This window comes from Python bivittatus, unplaced genomic scaffold (genome assembly GCF_059951505.1).
Source record: "Python bivittatus isolate LINGU-HERP-01145 unplaced genomic scaffold, Pbiv_v1 ctg000350_np1212, whole genome shotgun sequence".
NCBI lineage: Eukaryota > Metazoa > Chordata > Lepidosauria > Squamata > Pythonidae > Python > Python bivittatus.
The window spans coordinates 37,368,445-37,396,351 of record NW_028277074.1 but is presented as its reverse complement, the minus strand read 5'-3'; the positions used below and the strand labels follow the sequence as shown (position 1 = coordinate 37,396,351).

At 36.7% G+C, this 27,907-nt stretch overlaps 1 protein-coding gene across 6 annotated transcripts in view; it reads left to right on the top strand.

Annotated features, from left to right (window-relative positions):
- Positions 1 to 27,907, top strand: part of STS (steroid sulfatase) — a 134,169-nt gene that overhangs the window by 37,648 nt on the left and 68,614 nt on the right. For 5 of the 6 annotated variants that reach the window (XM_088144958.1, XM_088144955.1, XM_088144957.1 and 2 more), the window contains exons 2-5: positions 14,173 to 14,353; positions 17,781 to 17,902; positions 20,089 to 20,211; positions 21,426 to 21,849. In XM_088144958.1, coding sequence (XP_088001084.1) covers positions 14,211 to 14,353; positions 17,781 to 17,902; positions 20,089 to 20,211; positions 21,426 to 21,849 — 812 coding nt within the window. In that variant the 5' untranslated portion in view covers positions 14,173 to 14,210. The remainder of the gene's footprint in view (positions 1 to 14,172; positions 14,354 to 17,780; positions 17,903 to 20,088; positions 20,212 to 21,425; positions 21,850 to 27,907) is intronic. The other variant, XM_088144956.1, reaches the window with a different exon arrangement.

Here is a 27,907-nt window from a genome sequence, read left to right as displayed (position 1 = left end):
TCCAGGGCTTCTAGTTCTGCTTAAGTCCAGTCCACTATTCCAGCTGTTTATCTAATGACTGGAATTGCCCAGGTGTTAACTGCCTTGATGGTATTTCTGCTACTGTGTTTGGACTTTAAGATCTTTTTCACTCTTATGATCTATTCACTACTAACCTTCTTCATGACTTCAGTGTTCTTCATGATGTCAGCTTGAAGGATGCCCATGTATTTGTAGTGATCTTCTTCATCCAGACTCTTGATGTTATTTCCATAGGGCATCTTGATTCCTTCAGTTTTCACTATTTTTCCCCTGTGGATGGTAAGGGTGGCACATTTCTCCAGTCCAAACTCCATTGCAATATCTTGTCTGTATATTCAGACAGTGTTAAGCAGCGATTCTATTTCAGATGGTGCTTTTCCATACAGCTTCAGATTGTCCATGTAAAGGAGGTGGGATAGCCTGGCAAATGTTTTTGATGCTTGATAGCCATGGCCTGACTTGTTCATTATTGTTGGCAGAGGAATCAATGGAATGACAAACAGTATTGGTGATAGGGAGTCTCCTTCTCCCAGTCTATTACCATTGACCAACAACTATGTCTTCCATTGTGCCACTGATCTTTGCACAAATCATGTGGCAGGAAGTCAAATGCCTTCTTGAAATCAATCCAAGCTACATTCAGGTTGGTCTTTCTTCTCTTGCAGTTTTTCAAAACCATCTTGTCAATTAGGAGCTGATCTTTTGTTCTTCTGCTGTTTGGGCAGTTCCCTTGGCTATGGCTGTTATTTGCTGCTTTATTATTTCCAGTGCTTCTTTGATCTTCCTTGCTTCCAGGTGATATTTTTTTATCGGGTATTCTTTGATCTTCTTCTTCAGCTTCTTTTCTTTCATCTGTTCCAGCTTGCTTGCATCTGATCTTAGCATGCTGATCTTATTTTCCAACCTGATCTTCCATTTTGGTAGTTCACTGTTTGGCTTTTTTTTCCCCCTCGTTTGTTAATTTTGCATCCAAGGTATTCATTTAAAACTATACATAAAAGCTATAGTTGTTTTGTTTCTTGCAGTGAGCTGGTGCTTATATTTGATATTACAGTATTGTCATCTTTTAATAGTTGTGCTAGCTGTTTCTTTGTAACAAGCTTCAATTCAAGCAACCTTATTCTGTTGTTTAATGTAATAATAAATAAAGAATATCATTCCTCTTTCTTTACCATTCATTCATCTCTTTCTGAAGATCCTAAATAACAATGATTAATCCTATCTAAATACAGTACTGTGCAAAAGTTTTAGGCAGGTGTGAAAAAAATGCTGTAAAGTAAGAATGCTTTCGAAAATATATATTGTAACTGTTTATGTTTATCAATTTACAAAATGCAAAGTGAGCGAACAGAAGAATCCAAATCAATATTTGGTGTGATTACCCTTTGGCTTCGAACCAGCATCAATTCTTACACTTGCACACTTTGTACACTTGCACAAAGTCATGGTTCTTGTAGGATTAGAGTCAGGTGTATGATTAACCAATTGTACCAAGCAGGTGCTAATGATCATCAATTTCATATGTAGGTTGAAACACAGTCATTAACTGAAACAGAAACAGCTGTGTAGGAGGCTTAAAACTGGGTGAGGAACCACCAAACTCTGCTACTAAGGTAAGGGTTGTGGAAGACAGTTTCATGTCACAGGTCATACACCTTGGCAAGACTGAGCACAGCAACAAGACATAAGGTAGTTCCACTGTATCAGCAAGGTCTCTCCCAGGCAAAAATTTCAAAGCAGACTGAGGTTTCAAGATATGCTATTCAAGCTCTTTTGAAGAAAGAAACAATGCAGTAGTCAGCCAAGGAAACTTAATGCAGCAGATGAAAGACACATCATGCTTACTTCCCTTTGACATCAGAAGAAGTCCAGCAATTCCATCAGCACAGAACTGGTGGAAACCAGTGGGACCCAGGTACACCCATCTACTGTGCAGAGAAGTCTGGCCAGAAGTGGTCTTCATGGAAGAATTGTGGCCAAAAAGCCATACCTCTGACGTGGAAACAAGGCTAAGCGACTCAACTATGCACAAAAATATAGGAACTGGGGTGCAGAAAAATGGCAGCAGGTGGTCTGGACTGATGAGTCCAAATTTGAAAGATTTGGCTGTAGCAGGAGGCAGTTTGTTTGCTGAAGGGCTGGAGAGCGGTACAATAATGAGTGTTTGCAGGCAACAGGGAAGCATGGTCAAGGTTCCTTGCAAGTTTGGGGCTGCATTTCTGCAAATGGAGTTGGAGATTTGGTCAGGATCAATGGTGTCCTCAATGCTGAGAAATACAGGCAGATCCTTATCCCTCATGCCATACCATCAGTGCAAATGTACCTAGAAGAATTGATGCTGTTTTGAAGGCAAATGGTGGTCACACCAAATATTGATTTGGTTTGGGTTTTTCTTCTGTTTGCTCACTTGTATTTTGTAAATTGATAAACATAAACAATTATAATATATATTTTTGAAAGCATTCTTACTTTACAGCATTTTTTCACACCTGCCTAAAACTTTTGCACAGTACCATATGTGTGTGTGTGTGTGTGTGTGTATATATATATCCAGAATGACCATGTGTAAACGTTATAGAAAGCATGCCAGAAATAATGGTCCATCCCCGATTAGATGCCAACTACACTGAGAAAATGAAACAGGCCTTTTTCAGAAGTCTAGCTGAATGGATCACAGAGAGTTAGGGTCAGCATGTCCTTTAAATATGATCTTAATAGTTAAACAACTTCATACAGAATAAGGTAAACCATAATTTGTCTCCATCAAGCTGAGCTTGGTTCCTGGTAACATCATAAACATAGTCATGCAATCTTCTTAGCAGAAACGTGGAAGCAGCTTGCCATTTCCTTCTTCCTGAAGGCTTTTTGACTTCCCATACAGCCTAGCATATAAACCTGCATTTATTTCCAAGCCCAACCAGAGTTAGCCAGATACTGCGACTTACTAAGAAATGCAGAAGAAAGCATCCATTCCAATATCCATTCAGTACTTTAAAAGTTTTTATCAGCAAGCTGCATCTGAAACTTTCGGTTGTCCAAATCTAAATCTTCCTAGAATGGCTGCATAATCTGATGTCCCAGGCTGCTACCAGTTCTTGGAAGCCCTAAATTGCCACCCAAAAATAATTTTGAATATAACAAAAGAAATTCTTTTATCCTTAACAATAAAAGGGTATGCAGGAATATTAGAAATAAATATTACATAGCTTCAGAGACACCTAAATTATGAGAAGTGATCACTAAATCTTATGAAACAAAAAAAAAAAAGCTCAGAATTAGTCTTTATGGATACTTGTTATCAGTAAATCAACATGCAGATTTTAACAACTGAATGTTTAAACAAGGGGAAACTGTTGTAGCGCTTGTATCAAAATTTCATTTGATATTAGGTTGTGGCATATTCAACAAAAAATAACATTCTGGACTGAGGGTATTTCATTCCATTTGTTGACAAAATAAATTAGTAAATCATTATGTAGCTGGAGATGCAATGAGGATGAGGATTCATTAAAACACATTTTTGCAATGTCTTCAAATTACATTCTGGGAAGAAGTAATTTTATATATTATTTTGATTTGAGAAGGATTTATTACTGTTAGATATCCATTTTTTTTAAAAAAAACTACATATCTATTACATGGACAAAGGAAATAGATTCTCTGTGCAATTCTGTTGATAAAAGACTTGTCCTTCCACATTAGAAAGATAAATTTATGGTCCCAATTAATCAGTGGATTGAAGACCAGATGTTATTTGTGATTTATGAAAAAGTTGATTACAGATGTAGGTTATGTATAGATGTTTATAATAAAATAAGGTCATATTTTACTGAAACTGTTTTATGAAAATGTGTGTGTGTGTGTGCCTGTGTGCACACACACATGTGTGTGTGTGCATAGACCTCATATATATAATTTTGTTTTCTCACTTCTTTTCAATTAAGAAAGTGAAAAATGTTAAAAAGCAGAAAAGCAGAGTAAATAACATTTATTTCTTTTATTTCATTAATTGCATTAACTAGTGACATTATTTAATTAAAATTAATTAAATAAATTAATTTTGATTATTTACCTTTTCTGGAAAGCTCATTAAGAGTTTGGACTAACCATGGAAATCCAGTTTACTTTTCTTTTGATGTTTTTGTGTATTTTATTTTATTTTATTTTATTCAAGATCTATCATCTATCTGTCTATCTGTCTGTCTGTCTGTCTGTCTGTCTGTCTGTCTATCTATCTATCTATCTATCTATCTATCTATCTATCTATCTATCTATCTATCTATCTATCTATCTATCTACCTACCTACCTATGGAAATCCAGTTTCAGGTCAGTCCTCGGCCATGGAAGTTCATTAGTTGATATTGTACCAGTCACTCTCTTGCAACCGAAGCTACTTCAGATGGTTGTTGTGAAGAAAAATTGGAGAATAGAGTGATATATATGCTGCTTTCAACTTCTGGAACCAATTCAGGATAAGAATAAATAAACACAGAATATTAATTTAATTTTCCATTAATGAAAGTTGTTATAATCCTAGACCCTCCCAAAACTGGCTCAATTATTTTTAGGAAGGCAGTGTCCTAAGTTCTCCAGAGTTGTTAGTCCTGTGGGTGACTATTTATCTTTCCTATTTTGTATTCAGACTTTAAAGAGAAATTCTGCTCTAAGTCTATTATAGGAATCCAGGCAAAGATTTGGAAATGTCAGCCTTGCCAGGTAGCCCAGGCAGGAAACATGACCAGGTAAACTAAAACTACTTTATTGTAAAGTTGGGAGTTTGAGGGTTCTGGGCAGTATCTTAGCTGTTCCCAGCACTGTGCTCTTCTGGACAGAGAACTCTGATGTTGTTCCTGGGATCTGTTGGAGCCACTCTCCCAGTTTAGGAGTCACAGCCGCAAGTGCTCCTACCAACACTGTGACCACTTTGGCCTTTACTTTCCACATCTTCAGGCCCTGGTATTTCTCTAGCTTCTCATACTCCTTCTTCCTGATGTTGCTGTCACTTGGCACAGCTACATCTATCACCACTGCTGTCTTCTGGTCCTTGTCTACTACCACGATATCTCGTTGATTGGCCAGTACCTGCTTGTCCATCTGGATCTGGAAGTCCCACAGGATCTTAGCCCTGTTATTCTCCACGACCTTCTGTGGAATCTCCCATTTGGACTTGGGGGGGGGGTTGCCCACACACCACACAGATGTTCCCATACACAATGCCAGCTACTTGGTTGTGCCATTTAGTGTATGCTGTTCCTGCCTGCATCTTACACCCTGCCACTATGTGCTGGACTATCTCTGAGGCCTCTTTGCACAATCTGCACCTTGGGTCCTGTCTAGTGTGGCAGACCTCTGCTTCTATGGATCCGGTGCTTAGTGCCTGTTCTTGTGCTGCTATGATCAGTGCCTCAGTGCTATCTTTTAGTCCAGCCCTTTCCAGCCACTGATAGGATTTCCCAATGTCAGCCACCTCAGCTATTTGTCAGTGGTACATCCTATGCAGGGGCTTGTCTTGCCATGGTACTTCCTCCACTTGAACTTCCTCCCCTGTCTGCTGATGCTTCAGGCATTCTCTCAGAAGCTCATCTTTGGGTGTGATCTTAGTGATGTACTCCTGGATGCTCCAGGTTTTGTCCAGGACAGTGGCTTTGACACTCATCAGACCTCGGCCACCCTCTTTGCGGCTGGTGTACAATCTCTGGGTGTTGGACTTGGGGTGGAAACCTCCGTACATTGTGAGAAGCTTCCAGGCCTTCACATCAGCAGCCTCCATGTCCTCCTTTGGCCAGCCTGATATACCAGCAGATTATCTGATGACTGGCAGGGCATCTTCCAATTGATCTGGCTCTTCAGGACCTGTCTTATCCTTTGGTTGTATTTGGATGTTGCTGTCTTCCTTGCCTCCTCATCATGGTTCCCATGCGACTGTAGGATACCAAGGTATTTGTAGCTGGTCTCTACATCTGCTATGTGGCCCACTGGTAGTTCCACCCCATTGGTCTTAATTACCTTCTCTCTCTTTACTATCATTCGGCCACACTTCTCCAGTCTGAATGACATCCCAATGTCCTCACTGTAGATCCGTGTCAGGTGGATCAGTGACTCAGTGTCTTGTTCACTCTTAGCATACAGCTTGATGTCATACATATAGAGGAGGTGGCTGATGGTGATTCCACTCTTGAACTTGTACTCATATCCAGTCCTTGTGATTATCTGGCTGAAGGGGTTTAAGCCTATGTAGAATGGCAGTGGGGACAGTGCATCACCTTGGTATATGCTGTATTTGATGGCCACTTGTGCAAGCTGTCTTGGGTTGATTTCCAGTGTTATCTTCCACAGTCCCATTGAGTTCTTGAGGAAGGTCCTTAGTGTCCTGTTGACTTTGTATAGTTCCAGACATTCACAGATCCATGTGTATGGCATTGAGTCATAGGCTTTCCTGCAGTCATTCCAGGCTGTGCTCAGATTGGTCTGTCTAGATCTTGAGTCTTGGGCAACTGCTCTCTCTATGAGCAACTGGTGTTTGGAGTCTCTGGTGTTGTTCCTGATGTCATTCTGAGCTGTGCTCATGTACTGACCCAAATGGTCCTGTAGCTTGGCAGCTTCGATGCCTGATAGGACTTTCCATAATGTGGAAAGGCAGGTTATTGGCCAGTAGTTGAATGGTGCTCTTCCCTTGTGGGGATCTTTCATGATGTCCTTCCTTGTGTTAGCCAGTCTGGGTGGGAGCCCAGCTAGTAGCTGGTTCATTTGTGCTGCTAGATGTTCATGCAGTGCTGTTAGTTTCTTTAGCCAGTAGGTGTGGATCATGTCCGGGCCAGGTGCTGTTCTTGGATGTTTGATGTTTGCTACTGTGATGGTCTAGTTCCTGTTCTGGGAGATTGCTATGATCTGCTCTCAGGTCCTGCAACCGCTATATATACATACATACATACATGCATACATATATAGGAGTAATTCTCTTTTCCTGGCCTACAATATTCTTAATAGTGTTGCTTGTTTTGAATAAATGGACAGTGTTTTAAATCAGTTTAAATTGCTTATTCATTGCATATTTGTTTCATACATATACATACTGTACATATACACATCCACGCATATTCACCCACATCTATACATATAGACATCAATGTATACACATATAGACATAGATCTGTATATACCTGTGTATGTATACTTACATATTTGTACATTCCTGGGAAGCGGACAAAGGTTCTTTCTCAATCTATTTTATACAGCATATCATCACAAATTTTCAGTAGACATTTAAAAAAACAACAACAACCAGAATGTCTTACAGATGAAATATGCCATCAAACCTGCAAGTATTTAATTTAATTTTTGTTTTTAAAACACTCTTGGAGTTACAACAGCAGGAAAGCAAGCAGTGAAGGTGAGCTGTTAAAAGTATACCATTCAACCTCTTTGAATGGAGAAATACCATTCCTGGCAATCCCCCTAAAAGGCAATTGTAAAACTTTTACAAGCTCTTATTTAGAGATTTAAGTTACAGTGTAGGCAAATGTAGATCATGAAATATTTACTAAGGTAGCTGATCTATTTTCTATTTGCTTTTGATAGATAGTGATAATTCCTTGAGACAATTCTTGTTTACATTTGCCTGTTAATGGTTATGTTAGTAATAAAAATGTGCATACTCTCCATTTGTACAGGGAGCACTTCAGGAACGTTTCCATACTTTGTTGAATGAAAGTAACAAAATAAAATGTGGCAACTACCACAATGTGTTGAGGATAAGAATAAATGTGAAGGTTGAGCAGAACAAACTGGGTTGCCTCTGTTATGTGCTTTTGGAATGATCAAGTGATGACAGGAAAGTAATAGGTGAGAAAACTGGCCTTCCTCTCTGCAAAAATATGCATGCACAACTTCAGGTATCAATGTGTTGTTAAATATCTGAGGGGAATGGAAAGATAGATACTATTTAAAATATCATTTTTTAAGGAAATAAACATGGTGAATTTATAAACTGGCAATGAAAAATCCTTTATGTAGCGTCTAGGTGGTGAATGCTTTGTATTGTTTGATTTCCAACCAGGGGTGTCCACAGGGTATGATTAAAAAAAAGTCAAGATGGCAGCCACAAGAATGGAACTGAAGCTCCACGCATTTTTTAGGTGTAATGCTTATATCAAATAGGTGGCGCTTGAATTGCACCATCATGGCTACCATCTTGTCTTCTTTTCCCATCCCCTACAGATATTTCTATTTCTAGCACATTTCAGTGCATCACAGCCAGTACTTTTTATTTAATATTAGGTATTTATTTCAAGTATTCCCAGCTACTTTTTCAGGCCCTTATGCTAAAATAGCCACGAATGTTAGCATATACATCAGACAAACCAAATTTGTAGCTCCTAGCATTCGGGAGCACTTTTCAATCATTAACCCTGATTTCTATCCTCATTTATTAGGATATAGAAGGTTCTCATTTTAATTTTGAAAGTCTGAACTGGACCCAACAAGTATGATTCGTTCAAAAGGGAATCCTATTTCCTTTTGGAAGGTCCAGCAACTAGAAGCTCTAAGCTGTGTGGTAGGTCTTGCTGGTGATAGGCATGCTTCTTGAAAAATTCCCAAAGAAGTATCACATGGTAAGACATTATTCAAATGACTTATTTCATACATCAGAAAATGAGAAATACTTTATTAAAGATACTGTAATTAATTAATATATTTATATACTGTCTCAGCAATTGGTCTCTAGAATTCATGAGTTACCTGCAGTTGGGATTAAGGTTGTCATAATTTCCATTAATTTCAAGTTAGTTAATTTAGCCGTGATGATTGATTATTTCATTGATTTCAGAGTAGTTTCTTATTAAGAATTTAGTCTAAGTGTTATCCCATAACAAATGATAGCAATTTTGAAATGCAGCTTGAAAGGAAAATAGCAGAGCTGGATAATAGTAAAATGTCACACAATGTATACTGATAGCAGGTTGAAGAAAAGGGTTATTTTGCATTAAGCCATCTCTTTCAAGGCAAAGAACCAAAATGTATTATTGACTTGAAAAGAGACACTACATTGCAGATCTAAATAGGAGTCATTCCTTGAAAAACAGAGTAGGTGATAAGCTAGGTCATGTGAATAAGATCTATACAATATTGCAACTCTTAATGCATGCCCAGGATCAAATACATCCTTAATGACCCCCCAAATATATTAGTTTTAGAAGATTAATACCAGCACTGTGAACTGGTCCCAGAAACTACTGAAATATAAACAAATACATGATTTAATCTTTTCTTCTATATCAGTATACATGCAGCTGTGAGCGCTTTGTGGAAGTATGCTGTGCATGGGTAATTAGCTTCATTTCACAATTCTAGATAGCCATATTTATGGTTTTTGCATGTTTGTTTGTTTTTGTGCCATTGAATCAGTGTTGACTCTCGGGGACTGCCTGGACTAGTCCCTGCAGTTTCCTTGGCAAGATTTTTCAGAAGTGGTTTGCCCTTGCCTCCTTCCTAGGGCTGAGGAAGAGGGACTGTCCCAGAATTATCCAGCTAGCTTTGTGCCTAAGGCACGACTAGAATGCACAGTCTTCCAGATTCTAGTCTGGTGCCTTAACCACTACGCCAGACTGACTCTCTATGGTTTTTAGTATGATAAACATTCACTTTTCCCTTAGGAATGGAGTTTTCCCTAAAAATATACATTTTTACATTCAACTCTTCCAAATTCATGCATTTTCCCACTTTCTTTCCCAGAGATAAACATTTTGAATGCAACTTTTGAGCCCCTGAATCCACTGTGTAACTTTGAGATCTGTGTAGTCTAATGGGTTCTAAAGGATTGGTAAGTCAGTCCAAGAAGTGCAAATAAGGTCAGGTTTCTTAAAAAATATGCCCAACAAAATTTTCCAGCATCCCTAAAACCACATGAGTTGAAAACACAGTAGGTTGCATTCATTAGCTTAGAAATTAACTATTAATATGTTTTTCTTGCTTCTTTCCTTCCCTTTGCTTAGATTAGAGGCAAAATTTCTATTATTTTTTAATTAGATGGTCAGACTCTTCTCCTTGAGGCTGTGATAATGATGACCATTTTTCTTGGGTTGTTTTTTTTCCCCCCTTTAAGATCACTTACAGGAAAAAAAAAAAAAGAGCAAGGATGGAATTCTGCTACCTTCTATAAGGTTCCAATAGAAGAGAATATCTATAGCTCAGTGTTGGACTGTGGAGTCCTTGGTGCTCTCTGAGCTTGGTTTTTCACTTGCAGACATTTCATTACCCAACTAGGTAACATCATAGTGCAAGTGAGTGTGGGGTTTGCTTCCTGTTTATATACAGTAGCTTGTCCTGCCAGTGTTGGTAGGGGTGTGGTTTTCTCTTTGGTAGTTCCTTGATCAGGGTGCTGTTTTCTGCTTGATTTATAGACACATATAGATAAACTACATTTACACACTATTCAAAAGGGACAATTAAAAAAGCTAGGAAGGAAACAAAAAGATCATAACACATCCTCACCAGCAGCCCACACCCAGATAAGCAGAGATTAACACCAGACAGACAATCAAGCAGAAAACAATACCCTAATCAGTATCCTCCAGGAACTACCAAGGAGAAAACCACAGCCCGACCAATACTGGCAGGGTAAACTACTATATATAAACAGGGAGCAAACCCCACACTCAATAGCACTGATGATGTTACCTAGTCTGGTAATGAAACATCTGCAAGCAAACAACCAAGCTCAGAGAGCATCAAGGATTGAACAGTTCTATAAGATTATTTAGGGCTCTTTGCACATTTAGGCTTGATGACAAAATAATAGCCAACAGATGGAATTTCATACCAGGCAAGCTGCAAATCCTGGTTTTTAATCCCTTACTTAGGGCTTGTTTTACTTGTCAGAAGTTTCACAGACACAACTTGGCAATATTAGTCTCTTTATTTCAAACACGAATGAAACCATGTACAAACAGAAATGAAAGCCCTTACATTATTATATGCCTTTTTTATTATTTTATATTATTCTATTAATCATATATATTATATTATTATTTTAATAATAAATATTATAATATTTATTATTTTATTATTATACTTCCTCTTTCTTTCTCAAGTATGTGTCTGTGTGTGTGTGTGTGTGTGTGCGCACACACACACACGCACATAAGGCCACTCAATGGTTTAAATTATAGGATTTTTTTTTTCCCTCACAGTTTTACAGATCAACAGATATTTGGACATTATCCTGAATGTTTTAGAAGGACCTGATTTATGTTGACATAATGGTTCTCTCTAGGCTCCCCCCTAAATATTCAGCTTCCAGGGCTATAGACAAACAATACTTCTGGTGGGCTCTCTATACTCCTTCTGAAATCTCTAATCTGATTAGACAACTTAAAAATGGGAAAATTCCTGGTTGTGAACTAATCCCAATAAAAAGGAATATGTATTTATGCATCCTAATTCTGGCAACCATATTCAGCCATATGAATAATACCTCAGAAATCTTCAAGAACTGGAGCAATCTACAACAGCTTCACTATATAAGAAATGGATTAGGTCTAATCCAGCCAATTGTTCTTTCTTGAGTGTAATATGATGTTTTTACTAATTTGAAATGAACATTTAACTTCATATCTAGGAATACTCTCTGGTGTAAACTGGGCAACTCTGTGGATCTGAAATTGTTACTTTTCATTAATAAGCAGCATGACAATATCTCAATGCAGATTAGTTTAAGCAGTTACAATCATATTTCAGCCTAAATAACAATACAGAAAGGGGTAAATTAAGGCTGTATTTTGTCTCCCCTTGTCTTTAAAAATTATCTGAACTGAAAAGTCCCAGTATTAACCAGTAACTTCCTCAAAGTAATAATCTTCCATGGTAATTTTCTTCTCTCTGTTCAGGGACACAAATTGTAGGGATAGATCACTGAAGGTTGCATAAGGCAAGTGTAGCCAATACCAAATTCATCACCCATTATCTCATCTTGACAATCTGTAATCTTTGTTTCTCTTCTTTTTCTAATAAACCCCAGTTGGTTTACAGTGTTTCTCTGTCAAAATGACAATCTACAATAATCTAAGAAACTGGCTCCGAAGAAATCAAATTCATGATCTATGCATCAAGTCAAGAGCATCATCAAACAGGGTCTGAGGTCTAAAATTAGGGAAGTGAAGTTCAGTAGTTCAAGTTCAGGTAGTTATCATAAAGCATGTTCAGGATTAAAAAACAAAAACTGAGGTCAGGGCACTTTCAGATGCAGTCTTCAATTCTTTACAATGCTACATAAAGGCTTTTCTTTATGAAGGTACTATGTCTCCTGTCTGAAACATTTGGCCTTGGTTAGTCCAAAGCAGGGTAATTGAGAGGAACACAGTCCCAAGCAGGACATCCTTCCTGACCACACTGTTGCTAAAAGTCTTGCATCTCTACCTAATGGTGTTATTGCATATTTGTAGGAAGATCTGTAAGGTTATGCAGATGAAGGTGGTCTAGAGGTTTTTGCACTTTCCTCATCCAGTTTCATTGGCTCAAATAAGGACATATCGGGGGGGGGGGGAACATTATAGCTTTTTTGTCTTTCTATTTTTATTTCCTTCCTCTTTCTCAAGCAGCACATTACCAGGGAAAGAGCTGAAATTGCATGCCAGATGTCTGAATTAATCACCTGCAGAAAGCTTTTGAAATTAAGTCCTAGGCTGAGGGCTGGCTAAGGCCTTAGTGCCACAGGTTTTCTAGTTTAGAAGTATTGAACATACTGATTGCTATTTGCCACCATCACATTGCATATTAGGTGGTTCATCCAATTACTTTCTGTGTCATGGAGGCTCAGAATGTCATGGTGATGCCCCAAACAGTCAATATTGTTAGCACTGAAACAGGAATTTATTTGGCATAAACAGGCATTTACTTGGAAGTATGTTCGAAAGATGAAGTTGTATATGGATCATTTAGACAGTCCTTTGACCCATATGATACTGAACCAGAAAAAGTTCATGCTACATACATAAACAGATTAGAAGAGAGGCTATTACAATAAATTCTTTTGCAATTTCATAATATATGTTTATGATATACAGTAACATTTCATAATTCTTTTTTACAAAACAATGTACATGCTCATCCATTTTATACTATTTTTATTAATTTAGTTTTCTTGTGATACATACAGCTTTTAATTTTTCTTCCTCATATAGCTGTTTTGCACCTCCTTGAATATGTGATGTTTAGAGTCCAACACAGTACCACCCATATAGGTGCTGAAAATCTCCCTGAAGAGGATATAGGAAAAATTGAGGATCCAAATTCATGTTTGTAAATACCTGCAGACAATAAAAGCACCTTTCAAAATACTGTTTCATTTTATGTTCTGTGGCATCATTATGGAGTATCCCAGGTCAACTTGTCCTACAGAAGATTGGCCTTGTGGAAGAGGGTCTGTATTTTGCAGCATATTCATGATGCTTTTTTCTTATGATATGGCTATATCAGTCACAGCATCACACTATTATAAGGGTTATTCCACACCGCAATGAATGGAATGGCTTGGCTGTACTCAACACACTTTGAACAAAGAGCAGGGTAAAATAATTCCCTCTTCCAAAACTTTAGAGTGGATTGCAGAAAATGAAATAGCTTCATAATGTTTGGCAGAGCAGTCATTAAGAGTTTAAACAAGCCTAAATTTGCTGTGTATTAAAACTGAAACACTGAAATGTCATCACATATAGTCTCTAGGTTTCCAGTTGATAGTGCTTTATATATAGGGAAAATTCTGGAATAAGGTTCATCTGTTCTCAGTCTACACAGCTAGGCAATAAATTATTATTTATAAATATCAACTTCCTACCTTCATCTCTCAATACCTTCACCAGATGAAAATATTCACACCAGATGGCATGTATCTTAATGCAGATTTATTTTAGACTGCAATTCACTTGATTCTTTGTATCTGTGCTTTATCTGAAAAAGACATTGTGGTATATCATCTCTGAATGTAGACAATTATATGAAAAGTGTGCTTTTATTATTTTTTAGCATTTAGTTTTCTCTCTATACATAACATGCTAAATCCACAAAGATCAGTTTCCTTTTGGCTTTGTTTTCACTCAATCTTCTAAGTCAAATTATTATACCCATCAACAAAGTAACATTCCTTTATGAAACAGGTGTCATTGAAGTAATTCCACCTTAAAACAGAAGAACGATGATCCTTTTCCATTTGATGCTTTATCTGTGGCCAACCAGCAATGCTATAGATGAAAGACTTTTGAAGCCCAACATCATCTTGTTCATGGTTGATGACCTTGGCATTGGAGACTTGGGATGCTATGGAAATACAACTCTAAGGTTTTCTATCATTCTTGGTGATTTATTTGTGTTATTTCTTTCAATCGATCATCTATAACACTCTGGTTATTTTGTTTGATGTACACACATGCCCACAAATATCTCTACTGCATAATGAAATTGCTCTGCTTAAAACTGTGCAAAGTCAAAATCACAGTAGCATAACCAAAGTGTAGTTGATGTTGCCTTTCCTATTTAATTTTAATATTAGATATATAGATAGATACATAGACATACATACATACATGCATACATATATGCACATGAGCACACACATAGACATACGTTATTATATACAATAAGAAACAAAAGTAAATTTAAAAAAAACATCAGAATGAGAATTAGTAACCAATACACACACACCCCACCATGCATTTCAAACACCGACAGCTGCTTGATGTAATAATTCTAATTTTCCCAAAGGCTTATAACCTAGAAATACAGAAGGAACCTACATATTCACATGTCGCATTTACCTAAAATCCCAACCCTGAATAAATATGGACATTAAAACATAATTCGTCTTCAAAACATGCGCTGCATTTAGTTAAAATTTGTAAAAATGTCAAGGAACATCAGAAAACACATTTTCCTGAAAGTAAACAATATATTTATACTTAAGAAAAATCATACTTAAAAAAAATCATCCTATACAAAACTACATACCCAAATTTGTATATTAGAAACATTCACGTGGAAATTTATGGAAACTTTTTTAAAAATCTCAAAGTGAGGAGGAAACAACTAAAAAAAAGTCAGTTTTAAACCAAAATGGATATATGCACTACCCTTACATGACCTAACTCTGAACTGCTGTGTAGTATTAACAGTTTGGCTAGATTCTTGCTGGCCAGCCCAACTTGATGCATTGACGCAGTGGACAGGTAAATCCACCAAGCCCATTGACAGAAGTTGGGCTTACCAGTTAACACATTCTCAATCCCACAATTCTGAGATCCTTGCCAGAGGATCTATTTCCATCTCTCTTTCTCAATCTCAATCTCTCTCTCTCTCTCTCTCTCACACACACACACACACAAACTAAATTTATTCAAATTTGGCTTGTGCAATATATTAAATTTATTAGAAATATATTAAATATATTATAAATAAATTCATAGTGGTAGAAATGGAAAAAGTAATCTGTTCAATTCATTATAATATTTCTAAGATCCTTGCCAGAGACACAGAGAGAGAGAGATGATCTTTTCAGTGTGGCTTATGGTGACATTTTCAAGCAACAGGGATTTTATTTATAATAAATTCAGCAAAACCAACTTTTAGAATGGATTGTACCAGATCAATTTATAAGTGAGTTCCTCATGCCTAAAAAATGAGCTTCACATAACTACAAAAACAAAAACTTAGGACACAGTTAGTACAGTGTTAGTTGAAGACAAACATGGCTATAACTTCAAAATTGCTTGAAGTGAAACTGTTAAGTAAACCATATTATGGTGAGATAACAAAGATCTGGCTAACTATTTAGAAGGTCTAATTCTCCAGGAGTGGAGATAACCAGACTTTAAAAACAACTTTTGAAATATGGGACATGCATATTTCTTAGCGAGACTTATGCACTGCATTTTAAGCCATCTTTTTTGGCTGTATAGAAGTACTAGGTACGCACTGAATAACACATATGCTTTGGCGGTTGATTAAGAAGAAAAATAGAAATAGCTATTTTTATAAATTTAGAAACCAAAAGCTGGCTTCTTATGTAGAAATCAAAAGTTAATAGTCATATTTGGCACTATATATATTAACATCTTCTACATGAATGCTGTCTGAATTAGGATCTGTGATTCGGAACTCTTTTCAAATACAGTGTTCTCAGATGGTGTTGGATTTTGACTCTCATAATTTCATTTTCATCATATTGGTTGAGAATTATGAGAATTGCAGTCCAGCCCAACTGGAGATCACTGTATTTACAAGGATGACTTGAAACTTAATTCATTAAAAACAAGGTCACAGGCAAAATGTTTCACAGATTCAGTCCCAACAATAGAGTCTTTCAACTGTATTTTGCATATTGTGCTTTTCCAGTTTTCAGAGGCAGTTCCACATAATCTAATCTGGATTTTAATAATAATAATAACAGTAATATATAATAATATATATTATAATATATAATAATATAATAATAATTAGTGCCAGGAAGAAAGTCAGGAAGCAGCAGCAGCAGCAGCAGCAGCAGCAGCAGCTGTTGTTGTTGTTGTTGTTGTTGTTGTTGTTGTTGTTGTTGTTATTATTATTATTATTATTATTATATATGCTACCTGATTCTCTTCCTGGCACTAATTATAATCATGTAAATACCAAGTATATATTCTTTTATTTGTTTATACCCTATTTTCCCCAGTATTTGTATGTAATATAATCCTACCCACTCCCCCAAATTTAATCATAGATGAAGATAGTGCAGCTGAAATTTGCTACATGAGTATATGACCAGCAGTTGTTTAAAAATATCTATTACTTTAATACTTGGTGCTTATACTGCAGACACACACCTACAAGCACGTACATTAACCTGTTGGACTTCAAGATAAATCTACAGGGTTTTAATTTGCTAATTAAAATATCTCTAAGGTTTCCATGATAGGCAAAGTTTAAAAACCTCGTAGGCAACCTATGTCAGCCTATGTATTTTATATCAGAATCAGGTAATACCTAATTCTGATACAACATTCCAGCCTATATATGTTTGCTTTTGAATAATTTGTTTAAACATTAATTTATGAAAAATTAGTGCTACAATGTAATATAATTACCTTTGGGGCTCTATGACTGGTTAGAACTAATTTTGCATTGTTACATTGTCATTTTTTGCTTTGCAATCTTTTTTTTAGCATTTGGTTCAGTTGAGAAATTGTTTTTTTCTTGTTGCATAAAGGTTTGTCTATAAAGGAACGAAAGACTAAAGAATGTAAGACTAGAAAAGATAAAATGGCTCTGGTCCAGAAAGGACTGACTTTTTACTCTTATTTAAAAAAATCATATATGGGCATGCATGTTAGAATAACTAGAGTGTTACTAGTTTTTTTTTTTTTTTAAACTTTTATTCATTTAACTTTGCTATACATTGCTGTCGCATTTTCATGCCTTTTCATCCCCACTTCATTTTGCTTACATATTAAAAGAGAATGTCTTCATGAATAAGGCTGGAAATATGATCCATTTGTTATCGATGTGCTTGACCATTTTCAGATAAACTGCTTTGATGTGTGATGTCATTCCCATAAATAATGTAAGAGAAAATACTTTGTGCATGCTCTATTAAGCTCTCTTCATATATGTATTTCTCTCTTCAGTTTGTATTTGATAGGGTAACAGCAGAGTTAGAGGAAAAAACAAGGTGAATCTCCTGATGTTCTTTAAGTAGCCTTTATGTACTGTCAATACAGACTTTTTTCCCTTCCAGAACTCCCAATATTGACAAGTTAGCCAAAGGGGGTGTAAAACTGACTCAACATATAGCAGCTTCTCCATTATGTACACCCAGCAGAGCAGCTTTCTTGACAGGCCGATACCCTGTCAGATCAGGTAAATAATGTTGTTTATATATTTACTTTAAAGATAAAAATAAAGATTGTATTGTTTTAATTTACAGTGATGGTGTGAATGTGGCCTCCCCAAAGAAAATACAATGTCTCTTACATTCATCACTTATTTAGTGGAATTGCTGGCTCCAATGAATAATTATTGCATGAGAACAATGCTGTGCTCTGCCTCTGAAAGAGGTGGATCACAAGGAGTCTTAGTGTGAACCAGGCACTTCTTTTTGATGTATGAAAGCAGCCAAGTTGGTTTCAAGAGTCAACATTTGTCTTTATTGGTGTGTGCACATACATGCAACACTTCCGCTAGGAAGTGCAACACTTTTGCAGCACCTCCTTCAGAAATAGTCCTGGACAAAAAGCAGGACTACTTTATCGCTACAGACATTGATTGATTATGTCCATCAAGTCATTTTCGACTCCTAACAACCACGTAGATAGATTCTCCATGACGATCTATCCCTAACCTCTTCTTTCAGGTCTCCCAACAGTGCAGTCATCACCACTGTCACTGAGTCTGTCCACCTTGCTGCTGGTTGTCTTCTTCTGTTTCCTTCCAAACACTTCAGAGATGAGTGCTTTATTTGCACTAATCTCTTTACAAAACATCTCTTTTGAATGTTTTGCTCTGTCCTATGAGATAGAAGAAGAAAAGAAATATCTAGTTAGATAAAGTCACATCTCTTTTCTTGCAATCATGATTTCATTGTATGGGCAGTTGCATGCAAAAGTTAACCGCTGTCCACTGCCCCAGTCAAACTGTATATTTCAATGAATCCCTAGATGAATAGAACTAAACATTCACTAAATTTGAAGCCTTATCTTATAATTTATCATAAGCAGTGGATTATTACCAGTAATAGGACTTAGCGATCTTGACTACTCACTTGAGTAGGAGGGTAATGTATACACTGAATATCACAAGCAACCCAAGACAGTAACGCAAAAACAGTTTTCATCAAGGAGTACCCGCAAGAACCTTAACAGAAAGCTAGTGAGAACAAATGCATCTCCAGGGCTTTTCTGAATGGCTGGCAAGACCAGCCTGTCACATCTCAATGACAAAGAGTTCCCCAAATGTACTGCGACCACTTAAGATGCCTTATTGTCTTGGTCCACTAATCTGATAGTTCTCAGAGGCAGAAAAACAAAAAGATTTCCATCAGCAGTGCCAGCACTTAAACCTAATTCATACACAGCTACTTCCATACAACACTCCTATTTGATGAGGGAAAGGCAACCTTCCCCACATGAGGCTTTGATATAATGGGAAATGCTGAGAATTTGAACAAAAATTAACCAATGAAGGCATTCAGAATAGGATATACGCAGGGTGTACCAAACGTCAGGCCCCATAGGCCAATCACAATATGCTTTTTTTTTCCAGACAAAATGTTACTGTACTTAGGAATGTTCAATGAAGGGATTGAAAGTATTCTAAAATCCATGTTTTGCAGGTTTTTCCTACCTTGCTAGCTATTTTTCTTCTTTTCAGATGTCCCACTTGATAACAAAAGGAGATACACACGTTTGTTTTTTTTCAAAAACTTAATAGTAATAGGCGCCTTGGGTGCAATCCTAAACATCTGGAACACCACTTGAAGACCATCAGCATTGACAAAATCACCATCAGTCAGTTGCAAAAGACAGCTTTCCTTGGAACAGCTTACATCCTGCGACAATTCCCTTAACACCATCAAACAACTACATCTGCCTATCCCGGGTCCTTGGGAAGGACTCAATAGGTGGATAAAAATGCCAAATCCAATCTAAACATCTGGCTGACTGTGCAACCAACCATAATAATAATGGTATGGTGGTAAAAGTATATATGATAGCATGTTTTCCGGTCCTTTAAGGCTTTAATGGCCTTCTTCCTGCCCATATCCTTTTTTTCAAATACAGCTCAAGATACTATAGAAGACAGAATCTGGTCCTCAGTCATAAAAAGATGCTCATTCGTTCTTTACACCAATACTTGGATATGGATGAACCTCTTTTTGCTCTCACCTTAACAAAAATGGCCAGGCTCTACTATTACAGACAAATCAATATGCCACCTATTTTTCATAAATAATCTGACAAATGTTCTTATACTGTTGTTTCATTTACATATAAATCCTGTTAACAAAAAATGATTTACTTTATATTCAATTTTTTAAATTTTGTTAGGAATGGCTAGTCTGAATCGGCTTGGAGTCTTCTTATTTTCGGCCTCTTCAGGGGGACTGCCTGCTGAAGAAATAACGTTTGCAAAGCTTCTTCAACAGGAAGGTTATTCCACAGGCCTTATAGGTAAGAGTGATCAATATAGGTGTATGCTTTGCATTATGTTATGCTTTCAGATATGTGTTTTCATCTTTAAATTGGTTTTCAAAGCAGTTTACAAATTAAACATTAGAATATTGGCAACATACACACACACACACACACACATATTTAAAAAAATTGTAGAAACTCCAAACGTAAAATGTTGGTGAAAAATACAAATAACCAAGACTCATGAAATAATGCAACTGATGTGCCTAAAAATTTTGTTTTGTTTTAATTATCCACCCAATTTATGGATCATAACATTGGGTGGCCAAATGGTACAACATCACCTAGAAAAAGCAATCAGTTAAATATGTAGGTACATTTAGTTAGTAAACTGGTTTCTGAGGCCCATGGTGAACATAAATATAAATCTGCCACAATAACAACAAAAAGTATGATCGCCTTTAATTCCATCCCAACTCACTTTTAGTTCTCTGTTAGTTACTATTAGGTAAGATTTGCTTTTCATCAGAAACATTGAGAAAAAAGCAACTCCAGATTCATAATCAAGCTAGACAGATCTTCCTAGCTGTACAATAAGAATGCTTATTCACACATGCCCAAAATGTGCATCCACATAGAAATGTGCAGTGCTTCTATCCAGATGCACATTCTTCAGAGAAAGGAAAATGAAAAATAATTGTGAAATCAAGTGAAAAGGATTCTGATATTCTTAGATAAGACTCTTTAGTTGAAAACTATTTCAAGATTATTCATATGATTCACCTATCAAGATTTAATATTAAGGGATGAATATTCCCCATTTTATCCATTTGTTTAGGTAATGGAATAGAAAAGGGTACATTTATCATATATTTATTTTTGCCCAATTTCTTTTTTTCCCCCCCCCCAAGATTTTAAAACTGCTGCATCCTTCTCTCTCCCCTGTTTGGAATATTTCGGTTTATAAATTATGCAAAATAATTCATTTATGTAAAGTTTATAATATGGTCACATATTTTCTCCTAATATTCTTGTTTTTGTATATATTTTTGCATTGCAAAAAGTAGAAAACTGATGATTTTTTGTGTTGCAAAAAATAGGAAACTGCTATTTTCACTATGTTCACATATAGATTTTGGAAATATGAATTTAGTACATTCACTTTAAAATGTAAATCAGTGTATGTATTTCTTCAATATTTAGTGGAGACTAAAATATCACCTGATATATATGTGCTTGTTTTCATCTAGGCAAATGGCATCTTGGTATAAATTGTAACAGCAGTCATGATTTCTGCCACCATCCCTTAAATCATGGATTTGATCATTTCTATGGAATTCCTGTGAACAATATTAGAGACTGCAGACCTGGGCATGGAAGTGTCTTTATCAAAGGAATTAAAATGTATATTCCCTCAATCCTCCAGATGACTGGAATTGCTGTAATAACTTTGGAAGTTATGCGTTATCTTGGCCTTCTCAAAATTCCATGCAGAGTGATAGGCTACTTATTTTTATTGGCTGTTGCATTAGTGGCAATCGTGCTCTTCTTCTTTAACAACTTTCGGCATCTAAATTGCTTCTTGATGAGAAATTACAGTATTATCCAGCAACCATGGACTTATGAAAACCTAACTCAGAGATTTACAGAAGATGCCAAATATTTTATAAGAAGGTAGGTACAGTTTTAAGACATTGCAATCTTACTCTGATAACTTACTTTCATAGATACTAGTGACACAGAGGATGAACTTGGCATTTGTGGACAAAATGAAAACGTACTCATTTTCAGAACTGGGGATTTAGAAGTTCCATTCTTGTTTTTCGTAAGTGAGGATGATGCTTTGGAACTAGCACTACCTATCTAAGGCCCTGTTCCAGTGTAGCTTCAATTCTTGATAGATATAAATAAATGTTACAAATGTTTGCAATCCTCTAGTACAATTTCAAGAAGGGAATTTGTAAACGACACCTAAAAATCATCAGTCAATTAAATCCATTCAGTGTTTTGTGACGTTTGGCCAATATTCAGCATCAACAGGAAGTGGGAATCTTTGAAGAAAACCAGGTTGAGATAGAAGAATAAAACCGTAGAACCCATGCCACACGGAGACATGCATACCTGAAATTTCTATGCCAGGAATTTCTAGGAACTCATTCTGTTATCACATCTATAACCACATTGTTATTTTCCTTAGATTGTAGGTGTTCTATTTTGTAGTCTACACCATCTTAACAAGTCTATAGATGTAAATGCCTATATAACTGGATAGGTTTCCCTGATGACAGGGTCAGAAGCTAGGTCCTGTAGCCTTTAGTAGCTTTCAGCTGATGGGGCAACTTCTGCTCAGATCCTCATGGAGTTGCTGTGCTAAGTTCTTTTCCGGGATTCCTTCTCTGTTTTTCAACCCAACTCTGACTAAAACAGGATAAACTTCAGGTTCAGCTCTTCTTTTAAGCTACCGCTCTGAGTCTCCTTAGGCAAGATAGCCACATAACCTGTTAGAATCAGGCAAAATAGAACCAACCAGCCACATATGGAAGCTTACCTGAGAGTTATCTTTTGCTAACTAGCAACTCAAACACAAAGCTTGCCAAGTGCTAACAGAATGCAACATATAGAGAGTATTTTTTCTTGTTGGATCATTGCTAATGAAGTTCTGAAGTACATAGACAACTGTATTGTACCAGATTAATTTATTAATCAATGAAACCAAATATTGACTAGTAGCAAATCTCCAAGGTCTCAGGCAAAAATATTTGCCATCACCTAATCTTTTTTTTGGATATAAGAGGCAATGAAGCCAGGATCTTACAGCTCATGTGCTTTATCACTCTACTGAGAATTAATCTAAAAAGTCTTGTTCATTCTCTGTACTTTTCTGTTGGGAAAGCAACGCTGTTTTATGCTATTTTATCTCAGTCTCAATTTAGAACACCAAATATCCTATAATTTTATATGTATTCGGTAAAATGTTATCAGTTTTCAAGCTTCTCTTCATAGACTGATAGGGTCTAATTATTTCTTTGACACTTCAGGAAACAAGGACAACAGAAAACAATCTTACTGAATTAAATGGGACTTGCTTTTCAGTAAATAGGTAGATAGGTAGATAGGTTAGATAGGGATGGATGGATGGATGGATGGATGGATGGATGGATGGATAGATAGATAGATAGATAGATAGATAGATAGATAGATAGATAGATAGATAGATCTTGTCTTGTTTTGTTTTGTAGATTACTTTAAAAAGGTTTGTGTTTGACAAACCTTTTGCTAACCCTAGGGACCATAGCCCTACCAAAGAAGAACATTTTTAAACTCATTGATTTCATCCCATTGATATTCTGTAGGATAATCTTTTTTACCTAGTAGAGTCTCCAATTCAAAGCAAACTTTAATTATAACAAGCATTGATCTTGGTTGTGACACAAATTCAAAATTCCAGCATTTTCTGTTTAGTCAAGTGCTTAGAACTGATTCAGCCTATCACATCAAGACCTCACACAGATCTTTTAATAAATGTTTTAATAAAATGAGTTTTTTCCTGACAAGAGAATATAAATCCAGATCCATACATCATAAGTTCCTGTGATAGAAATAATAAGTTGGCTTACTCGAGCATTTGAATGGTTCTTATGGAATGCTTTTTTCTTAAAATTCCAAATAGTATCCCTTTTTTATTAATATTTACATTTTGATTCCCTGGCATATAGACATCTTTCAGATGACCTGTGGTATAAAAATCTTTGCAGTTTTCCATCAGTGGTGCTAGTGGGGAATTGCCTTTCAAGGTAGTGAAGCCTCAAAATATTTCTCATATTTTCTTTTAATATATGTATCCATCTACATTTGAAAGTATTACTATAATCCTATTCACATTGCACCTTCACCCTGTGACAAGGGAGTGGAAAGAAGACAACAGTGTCACCCCTCTTTCATATGCCAGTCAGCATGGCCCTGGACCAAGAGTGTTCAGTGACCCTGGTCCTGGGTTGAGGTCTGACATACTGGATCCCATTCCTGAACTATGCCACCCCAAAAAACACTGCTGTCCTCTGGCTCTAAGAAATGTGCTCAGTCTCATGGGTAAGGATACCTTAGGAGCATCCCCCAGCCTGTCAAGCATCTTCTCAAACCACACATCCTGAAAGACGCCAGCAGGTACAAGAAAATGATTCTTGTGTTTTACTGTAGAACTTAACAGTGTGCAGTTTCCAGCAAGCTATGCTCGTCTCATTATAAAATTGTTCAAGTCGGAGCATTTTATCTATACTTCAGCTGAGGCTGGTTTTTGTAGCCCAGAACTTTAAGGTTGGTGAAGAGCAGTCACATAGTTTGGGGAATTCTGCAAACTATTATGCACAAGGCCTGCTCTTGATGGGTATTCTCGCCTCAACTGATATCTACAGTATAGTCCTTGATAGATATCTGCAGCCTGTCTATGGTACCCTCCATGCATTGGGAGGGGATAAAATCTGTAACAGCCTGATCATACAAGACTTTAAATCATCCAGAGAAGAGTTACATGGATAGTGAAAATTCAGGTTTTTTATACCTTCTTTTTTAGATCTGGAGAAAGAATATAGCAGAATGGACATGGATAATGAGTACAATAATATTCAGTATCTGTATTGTATCAAGTATTTATTCATGGTTTAATAAATTAACCCAACTATATTGATTTGCATAATATAATCATAATCTGACTATTCTACTTGGATTTGCACTTCACGTTTCATTACAAACTAGCCAACCAAATATTAGTTTAGTGTGTTGTACAAACACAGATTTTTTCTTCTCAGGTGATGGAAAGTTGATTATGCCTGAAAACAGGTTTTGGTTTTCTATTATTAGTCCAAATTGCTAGATTTCATAACTATTTTTATATTTTGGAAACAAGGAAAAGTAGGTATGTCCTTATAGCCTCATGGAAAGCAAAACACATAACATTCCCTGCTACTGTATACCAAATTTAAGATTCAGGAAAGGGAATGTTTGAAGGTATGAAGCAATGACTTTGTATAGGAATCTGAAACATATAATTATATATATGCACCTTTAAATGACAGCCAAATTCTTATTTTAAATGAGAAATAAAAGTTACCTTGTTCTTTTTCTTGACACTTTGGGTCTTTTTACATTAGAAGTCATCTTAGAATTTTTCCATATCTTAGATTAGATTAAAAAAAATTTTTTTATCCCACCTTTATTATTTTTATAAATAACTCAAGACAGCAAACATACAGTACCTAATACTTCTTCCTCCACCTATTTTCTCCACAACAACCCTGTGAGGTGAGCGGGGCTGAGAGAGAGTGACTGGCCCAAAGTCACCCAGCCGGCTTTCATACCTAAGGTGGGACTAGAACTCACAGTCTCCTGCTTTCTAGCCTGGTGCCTTAAGCACTAGACCAAACTGGCTCTCTTATCTTAGATAATCTTATATTATCTTAGATACCTTATTATCTAAGTATCTTTTATCTTATCTTATCTTATCTTATCTTATCTTATTTTATCTCTATCTTAACATTTTAATATGATATACCTAGTTATAAAAGGTCAGTTGTACCTACTCTTTATCTTATATTAGCAATAACTCGTCTCCTATTTACATAATATTAAAGAGTTCCAACCACTGCCAGTCCCATGGGCCTCTTTGCACAAGCTACATGTCAGGCTTGTAATTGCTATAATCAGAATGAGCGATCGAGCCATTTTTCCTCTTCCTTGCACTCTTATTAATACTCCATCCATGCATCTAAGATTTCATGCCCACCTTGCTTCTTGCATTGCCACATTGACTCCATAGATTGTAGACATCTTGGGAATAAGTGTGTTGGCCCAATGCTGAAGCCGGGCTTTGTCTGGGAGATGCAATTTCTGCTCCAGGCATAAGGCTCTTTAGTTCAAAGCTTTCTGTATCCAAGACTCAGAGTTCACCCCCATCTTGTGCTCTGGGGGCTTCAATTTTACTTTAAGACTCAATCCTAAAGCTTTCAGCTTTATATGAAGGATTCTGGAATCATATTGTGTAAGGTTGCCTGTTCATAGTCTAGTTTTTAAAATATCAGTAAGCACTAAGGAATAACAAATAGTAGCAGCATCTTCACATCTCTCCTTCTTTTGAAGGAAGTTCCTAATTCAGTTCAGAGGCAAAAGAAAAGACAGTAGCCCAAAAAAGAAGGAAGGGATCTTATAGGGAGGGTGGTCACAGACCCCAAGCCCTTCCCCCCAAAAAGGACTATATGGCACTATATACACATTCCATGCATCAGAAATGCACAGGGTATTTTTTCAAAGCCTTTGGGCAGTTCCTCAGGCCCTTCCATAAAGTGCTACCAACTTACGATTTTTAATAGGACAGAGGGAGAAAACTTAAATATATAAGAATTATTAATGTAAGTGTATTACCTTGCAATCTTGCATATTTGGTTGTCTTATGTATATCACTCTTGTAAGCCTCTCAGTCTTGTAAGCCTAACTTTAATTAATTGACACCCTTGGAATATTAGAATTGATCAATTGTCTGTACCTTTAAAGGTATATTTATTTTAAGTAATGAAGACTTAAGACAACTGGTACTAAAGGGCTTTGCTTTGGGGGCCCAAGCATTAGAAGAAAGAACATTCCTCATTCTGAATTATGACTTTATTAGAGATTTTTCATTTCTCTTAAGTAAGATGCTCATGATATAGCTTAAAGCGAGTCATATCCTTCGTATTTAAAAACTTTTTTAAATACAAAGGGGGATTTTAGAGAGATAAAATAAGTAACTGGCCATCATCAAAGAGAAGGATGTGCATGTTTCATTGCCATGTAAATGAGTATGAATATCTGCTTTATGCAAACACAGAGTTTGCTTTATTGCTCTTTCAATGAATAACACTGAACTATGTTGAGAAAGAAAGGTCTGCCTTGGGTAAATTGTATAGAATGGAATGGTAGTAAATTTCCAGAGGAGATCGAATACTTCATTTAATAAAACAGGACTTTAACTGTTATTGTCAAATCTCCCTCCCTCTTAGAAGCTGATCTGCCATTCCATTTTCAAGGTTACAGAAGTTAGTCATTTTCTACCTCTCCCCCAAATCTACAGCAGAAGCTGATGAAAGAAAAATAGTCACCTGTGATTTTATACTCTTAAGGATATTGATAGGTGAGATTCTTTATCTAGAGCTTGCTGTCAATCAGAATTACTGGACTTAAAAGCAAACCCTCAAATGACATTATGCATGTGTGTGGGTTTTTTTGTTTTTTGTTTTTTGTTTATCTGCACTCAGTCGTTACCGACTCTGCAGTGACTGCTTTTTTTGGACGAGTCCTTGCAGTTTTCAAGGCAAGGTGTTTTGGAAGTGGTTTGCCATTGCCTCCTTCCTAGAGCAGAGCCCAGCTGGCGCGCGCAGGAGGCGGGTTTCCATTGCTTCGCGCCTTTTTCGGCCGTGCGCGGCTTCCGCGTTACTAGCAACTGCTCCCGACTCCTTTTGCAAGGCGCCGCCAGCATTTTTCGTCCCACTGGAGTGAGAGTACCCATTTATCTACTCATGTAAGTTTCCGAACTGTTGGGTTGACAGGAACTGGGGGCGGAAGCAGGAGCTCACCCTGTTGCACGAAGCCTGGCTCGAACCACTGAAGTGTCAACCATTTCTGGCCGGCAGCTTTCAGCGTCATTAAGCCACTGCACCACCGCATCCCCCCATGCATGTGTGTATGAACTACTGTACTTATTAGA